A 7,389-nucleotide genomic window follows, 5' to 3' on the forward strand; every position below is an offset into this window, starting at 1 on the left:
AACGTTTTTCATATCAACAAAACCGCCAAAAATATATACCGTACTCATGGATGGTGTTTATACGGTCTGGCCACCCCATTGGACGATCGACGCTTCTGTGTAGCCATTTTGGGTAATTTTTGTTGTTGCTTGTGTGGGATTTTTATTTCTGTAGAAATGGTTTTTTTTTTTGTTTTTTTTTGGAGAGCGCAACGGCGTCGGCCATAATTGTTTACGAGCAGGTGGGCGTGTGGCGCATGTTCGTGTGGAAAATGTGTTAAAAGTTGTATGTTGGAACAAATATGATTTAGAGCATTGCGCGAGAGAGTTTAGCGGAGAGAGAGAGAGTCGTTTCTGAGAGAGTGTGTTGTGTTTTCCCGTCCTGTAAACAGAAAACAGCTGGTGGAAAAGTTAACCGAGGCTCAGAGAGAGAGAGAGAGACAGGATATGTCTGCCGCAAAACTTTGACTAATTTACCGCTTTGGGTGTTTTTTTTTGTAGAGGGAAATATTTTTGAAAAATATATATAACTCTGATTTGCTTGCATCATTTTTATAAATATATTCCCTAAAATTTTGTAAGCGTCACACCAAGCTTTATTTTATTTATTTTACACAAAAATTAATATGCAAAAATTTTAACGACTAAATAACAAAAAAAAAAAAAAAAAAAACACCAACACCAAAAAAAAAGAATGTCCCGAAAGCCTATAAAAATAATAACCTCCGGGGAAAATAACTCTATTCAGGTCGTCATAGAATCGTAAAAAACGCTCGTAAAAAAATCAAAACCGAAATCCGAAATTCAAGAGCCGAAATGTTGCTCCAGCTTTATGGCATTTAAATGCTCTTGGCTTTTTTTTTTTGGAGTGGAAAGAGTGGAAAGAGAAATACACAATTATACTAATCTGTGGCGCTTTGAATTAACAATCGATAATTAACATATTTCGACCATATATTGACAGCTGTCTCGGGGGCTCTGGCTCTACCATTTTTGGTGATGCTCTCATAAAAAATGCCCCCGTCCGTGGTCCGAGTATTTGTCATGTTCATTAGGAAGCTTTTGAAAGTTTCGCCTTTCAAAACTCATAAAATGTCCATTTCGATGCCGTTTTAATGGGCCCCGAAGTCGTAGTCAAAAACGTTTTATGACTTCCTTTTGTTTCAAAATATCGCTTCAGTTTCATTTGAAATAGACTCATTTCTGGTTTAACACAAAAACAATCGAATTTCAATTAACCTCACACAAAAACTGTGCTCTCTGCCAGTCTCTATCCTCGTGTTAACCACAAAATTAAGTGGCCAACAGTATTTTGTGGCCACAACCGCATTACAAACCACAAAAGCGGGCTGGAAAAAAAATAGAGAGAGCTCTGGGCATGTCCTTATCCTTTTTTTTGGTCGGTTTCTATCCCCAACAGACAAATAAGTTCTGGGGTTTGGGTCGTTTCCGTTTCGGTTTCGGTTACGGACTTTTTGTTGGCATTTTAGCAGTTCATTTATGGAGACGGGAGACGGGTACACAATATGTGGCGCATGTGACCGGAAAAGGCATTTTACAGACACAAAATGGTCACCAAAGTGGTTGAGTGGTTGTCATTTGTCCGGGGGAATCCCGGATAACAGCCCCACCGGACTAGGAAGCCGTGGGTCGGACTAGATAATGTGTCGGCTTCTTGAAGTGTGCCTTTTGGTGCGGAAAGGAGCTGAACATTAAATAAGTAAATTATGCACTGCTTGATCGTTTGGTTGTGAAGGAGAAAAAAAAGGAACAAAACCTTCAGGTTTCAACTGCGCACTGCTTGATCGTCCTGCAGGTTTAAACTTCGCACTGCTTGATCTCTTGGTTGTGGAGGAGAAAAATTAGCCAGAGCTTCAGGTTTAGCCGATGAACTGCTTGCAATGGGATACGAATCAGAGCTTCAGGTATCGGTAGCTGACTGCTTGATCGTTTGGTTTTGGTGGAGAAAAAGGTACCAACTCTTCAGTCTTAGTCGATGAACTGCTTGCACACCTGAAGGTTTCAGCTTCGCACTGCTTGATCGTTTGCTCGTAGAGGACTAAAAAAAGCACACTTTTAAAGAGAAAAAGAACCAAGGCTTCAGGTTTAGTTGAAGAACTGCTTGCTGGGAGATTTCGCCACCAGAAATGGAGGTTCACACGGAAATTTCAAGGGAAAACGAACCAAAACTTTGAGAATTTAGGAAAACGGAAAAAAAAGGAATCCAGTATGTTTAATTCGAATTTATTGATACATTTTAGCAGAAGTTTTCATACATTTTTCCCATTTCTATTGAAGATTTCTCCAAGTGTGGCGTCTCGCACAGCAGCTGCTGCATTTCCCGGTTTTCATCTACTTATTGCAGAAAAGACTGCCAAGCACTTTCCCTCTCTCTCTCTCTCTCTCGCTCTCTCTCTCTCTCTCTCTCTCTCTCTCTGTACCCGTACCCTGTCTTTTTGGTCTGCTTAACCCTTGGCCATGTTGGGGCTCTGCCACGAGTGTGTGTACGTAACCGTGTGTGTACGAGTATGAATTATATGCTGCACACTTTTTAACCCCTGGCATATTTTATTTTTTACAAGCTGCTTTACTTTTACTCCTTGACTGCCGCCGCCGCCGCAGTGCCGCACTGGAAGACATACAAACGCACTTATTGTTAGTGGGTGTACACTGTACAGGGCTCTGTGTGTTTGAGATTGTTTGTCGTGTGTGCGTTGGCCTTTTTTTTGCGCTTTCTGCTGCTGGTCGGGGGCCGCCTCAAGTGTGCTGGCAAGTTCATAAATTTGCCCACTGGGGCGTATGAGTAATGTGCAGAAGCAGTGTGTCGCCCTCTCCATGTGCGCAAAGAAATGAGAAAATATACTAAAAGCCATAGGCCAGCAGGCAACATATGTTAGCATCAATTTCATTTTACTTTTTAATATACTGGAATATAAGCTTTCGTCTTTCATCTCTCTCTCTGGATGGAAGCCTCTTGGACTGTGCTGAAAATGGATGGGCCAGCAGTGCACTGCTTGCAGGAAAGCGAATAAAACTTGCAGGTTGCAACCTTGCAATTAAGGTTTCAAGGGACCACTGCTTGATCGATTGTTTGCCAAGGGGGAAAAACAAAGCTTCAGGTTTCTGCAGTGCACTGCTTGATCGATTGATTGTCGGGAGAAAAAAATAAAACAAAAACATTTTTTTAGTTGAAGAACTGAAAACGAACCAAAGCTTCAGGTTTCAAAGGTGCACTGCTTACAGCAACACGAATACAACTTGCAGGGCACTGCTTTCAATGGTAATTTAAAGAATAAATTATGGTTTCAAAGGACCACTGATTGATCAATTATTTGCCGAGGGGAACAAAAACACAGCTTCAGGTTTCAGCAGTTTACTGCTTGATCGTTTGGAAGGAACTAACGCATTGTTTAAGTAGAAAAACTGCTTGCATGAAAACGTTTCAAACGTGCACTGCCTACAAAAGAAAGCCTACCAGGCCTTCAGGTTTCAGCCGTGCACTGCTTGATCAATTTATTGCCAAGGGGGGAAAAGAAATCAAATCTTCAGGTTTCAGTAGCGCACTGCTTGCATGTTAGTTTCAAAACGAACGAAACGTTCAGGTTTAAACAAAAAAGAAACCAAAGCTTCAGGTTTTTAGTTGAAGAACTGCTTTACGAATCATTCTTTTCCCTGCAAAGGCTTGAAACTACGAAAAAGGAGCCCTATCCAAAGGAGGGGAAAAAGTATCTACCTTCTGGCAGTATTTCTCAGTCTCTCGTAGAAGAACCGGAATAAAACGTGTAACAAACGGATACCGTACCCCCCCGTATCTGAAGTATTTCCTAACCGTTTCTCTCTGTCTAATTTATTAAGCACGAGATCATATCGGGGTACTTCCTACACTCTTCTCACCGTTTTGCAGTCCCCTGGCATTATTCATTAGCTTAATTGTGATTTAAGAGGCTCCGTTCTGGGTCTTCGTTTTAGTTGCTCATTTCCGGTCAACTGCTGACGTTTATCATAATTGCAGTTCATTTGCATGCCCAAGAAAAGGCAGGCTCGCTTTTCATGCTGCTGCTGCCGCCGTGGCTGTGGCAGCACTCTTCATCTTTGGGTGCTGTCGCCTGTCGCCGCCTCTCATGCGGCAACAGCAACTGTCGCCGTTGCTGTCACTTGATGTCGCAGCGCATTAGAATATGTTGCATGTTGCTGTCTCTTTGGCTTTCCCCTCTGGCCGTTGCTGCTGCTGCTGCAGCAATGGGTGGCAGTTGCATATATGCATGATGCAGGCGCGGGCAAATTTTTATCTTATGACAGCTGCTCCTCCTGATGCTGCTGCTGTTGCTGTTGCTGTTGCAGTTGCAGTTGCGTCTAAAAAATATGTTGCTGTCATGATGGTTGTTGTTATATGTTCTGCATGTTGCACATGCTGCCGGGCTGCCTGGCTGCCTGGCACACAAGTGGAGACGCCCCAAAACAAATGTCAGCTGTAAAAATCATAAATTTAATGCAAAATGCAAAAACGCTTTGCGCTTCGTTGCGCTTTTACCCCACTGACAGGTGAACCCTCTCTCGCACCTCTCCAACCTCCCCTCTGGCACTCAGCATTCTGAATTTTTCATCTTCTAACTGAAATATGATATACGAGGAGGCATTGTGCGGAAGCTTCCTAAAAAAATACTCTAAGAAATTTTTGTAGAGACGGGCAAGGCACGGGGATAGAAGATTTTTATTCAAGGAAATATATTTATTCTTTAGCAACCTAAAAGAGGAGTAATTTTGAAGTCTTATAAAAGACACAAAGCTAGGAAAAATTTCCTAAAAAAAATTCATGTTTTGTGTGAGAAAATATTTAATTTCTTAGGATTTTTACTGGTACCGAAAGGGTTAGATATAGTGTCTTCAACTTCAATCTTTGCTCTCTTCCTATCGGCCGCCAGTATTCCAGTTACCCTTTGTCCTAAGAACATATCTTTAAATACACTCATAAATTTCAATTGGTCTCTAAATTTTCTGAATATCAATTAGTTATAAATTAAAACAAAAGCCCCAGACCGAGCGAACCTCTCCACTTTGATGATAATTAATGTTTGTTAATTAATAACAAATTTGAAACCTCACCAGAGCAAAAATATTATCAACATTTAATCGAAAGCTACTTTATTTATGTTTATTTTCTAACATACTTTTTGTGTTAAAACGCGTTAATAATGGCAATTAATTTTCATCATTTGGGGACTCTTTGTTTCTTGTTTTCGATATTTTCGATATACGTTGCTTGATTTGCATGAATTTGCAATTAATTTGATATGTTTGTCATTCGAGTGAAATATGTTTGTGTTTTGTTTTTGAATAAAACCCCCAAAGCCCAAGGCGAAATGTAAACATCGGCTGGAAAAATGCTTTTAGTGTCAAGAGACGCCACAAAAAAAAGACAAGAAGGCGTGACATCATTGATTGGGCTTTATCTTCTGAAAAGTATCTCTCTCTCTCTCTTTGTGTGGGTTTTTTGGGTTTGGCCAGTCGTTTTGATTGAAATTTATGTGGTGTTTATTACGATGATAGCTGGAGACTAATGCTAAAGAATGGACAACCGATTAAGGTATGTATTTAGCTCATAAGGGGATGTATCTACCACTAGTTCTTCTATTAAGATGGTCAAGAAGTGCTCTTGAATAACTCATTCAACAGCTGCAGCGGAGGCCCCATACAAAAACTACATAATTTTTGATTAAAAGGTTTTTTTTGTCTTCCAGTGATCCGTTCTTGAACTGGGGAATCTCCCTCTGTTGGTGTATATTTCGTTTAAGCATATAATTTATATTGTGTCGGCACGTTGTGCTGTTGCTGTTACCGTTGATGGAGCAACTGACGCGGCGACTGATGCCACCCAAACGTCCCTGCCTTGCCCTGCAAAGATCGCCTGCCTGCCAGTTGTTAATGGGCGTGTCAAATAAATTATGAGCTTCGCACACAGACACGGGAACAGCAGCAGCATCGACCAAGAGAGATCATACTCTTGTACCGTGTTTTTTTTTTTTGGGTGGAGCGCAGCGGGCAAAATGCTTAAGTAAATTACAGTGCGTGCAAATGTGCTTGTGAACATGAAATTATAATTTAGCCCCCGAGAACACAGAAAGCGGGTTTTCCTTCGGTTCGGAACGGGACGGGGACAGGCCTTGCCTTTTAATCAAGACTGAAAAACGTTGAAAATTAACAACCAGCAAGCGTGTTTTCATCTCAAGTGCAGTTTAAGCTTGATTATAATATTTTCAAGACGAGAGAGAGAGAGTTTCCGGGTGGCTGGCAGGCGACTCTCGCTTCAAAATGAGTCAATCAGAGTCCATACAAAAGTGCATCGACACTTAATAGAGAATAGCTGCCAATATTTTTGAAGCCCTCCAGTCACATGTGAAACACCCCCCCCTCCCCCCGAGAGAGAGCTGGATCAAACATCTGTTGGCCTTTGGGGCAAAACCAAAAACCATAAAAAAAAACCAATACTATCCGTGTGTTGTATACATTCGATTTACATTCACTATGAAATGTTTAGAAATATATGTATAAATATTCGATTACATTTATCAACGCGTAAAATCGCCACACTTGAAGCATTTGCATTCGGTGGGCTCTCGGAGACGTATGTCCATGGTACCCATTTCCTGGGAGGTTAGACGAGTGCCATCCGGATCATAGCAGTGGGTGAGCGTGATGACCTTTTCCTTGAGGAAACTTTCGCGACAGCAATAGCACTCCTAACGTGGGTATGGGGTATACGAGTAGGGTATAGATCTGGCCAGATTGGTTATTGGTTACTCACTTTCAGAAACCCCGTCGGTGTTATCACCGATGGTTGCACCTGACTGTTGCACAGTCCCTCGCATTTATTGACTATAACATCGGCATTGCAGGTCCTCTGCATGCGTCCCAGTTCGTCAAACTCCTCCTTGATCAAATGGATCTCCGACTTTAATGTCTCGCAGTTCTCGTCGCCGGTGCCCTGGTGGTTGTAGCGCAAGGCCCTCAGGCATTGGGGCATCAGGACCGCAGCAATGAAAAGCAATTCCTGGACCTGCATTCTGTACCAACAACCAACTCCCAACTGTTTGGTTTCTACGGCGCAGAGGCTGCTTTTATAGAAGGGCCAAACAGTTGCACGATTCAATACATGGATATATGTCAATGACTGGCTGATGGAATGTTTGTGTCCTGCTCAGCGGGCGGGAAAGTCGGTTATGTTGCGGTAGGACGACGCCGTAATGCTCCAATCACTTTTCTGTTCTCTTAATTGGCAATTAAATCGAATGGCCAGACCACAAGTTATGTTTTGCGGTGCATGAAATACATCCGATACGAGTATTTTAGTTTTGCATATACTCGTACATATTTCTCTTAAAGCTTTTATGAGGCCACATAGTGCAAAATGTA

The 7,389-nt window shown here is 41.8% G+C and overlaps 1 protein-coding gene across 1 annotated transcript; it reads right to left on the reverse strand.

The window, feature by feature from the left end:
- Positions 1 to 6,459: 6,459 nt before the first annotated feature.
- LOC108162443 (partner of bursicon) lies at positions 6,460 to 7,081 on the reverse strand. The gene is made up of 2 exons (XM_017297185.2): positions 6,782 to 7,081; positions 6,460 to 6,716 (listed from the first exon to the last, which is right to left on the reverse strand). The coding sequence occupies exons 1-2, from the start codon at positions 7,037 to 7,039 to the stop codon at positions 6,546 to 6,548; spliced, it is 429 nt and encodes a 142-aa protein (XP_017152674.1). The 5' UTR covers positions 7,040 to 7,081; the 3' UTR covers positions 6,460 to 6,545.
- Positions 7,082 to 7,389: the final 308 nt, after the last annotated feature.

The sequence above is a fragment of the Drosophila miranda genome, chromosome 4, assembly GCF_003369915.1.
Source record: "Drosophila miranda strain MSH22 chromosome 4, D.miranda_PacBio2.1, whole genome shotgun sequence".
Taxonomy (NCBI): Eukaryota; Metazoa; Arthropoda; class Insecta; order Diptera; family Drosophilidae; genus Drosophila; species Drosophila miranda.

Excerpts from the sequence above, each read along its gene's own strand:
- LOC108162443 (XM_017297185.2), bottom strand. The coding sequence starts at position 7,039 with ATGCAGGTCCAGGAATTGCTTTTCATTGCTGCGGTCCTGATGCCCCAA. Across the intron at positions 6,717-6,781 it reads CACCGACGGGGTTTCTGAAA|GAGTGCTATTGCTGTCGCGA; the intron begins GTGAGTAACCAA and ends TACCCACGTTAG.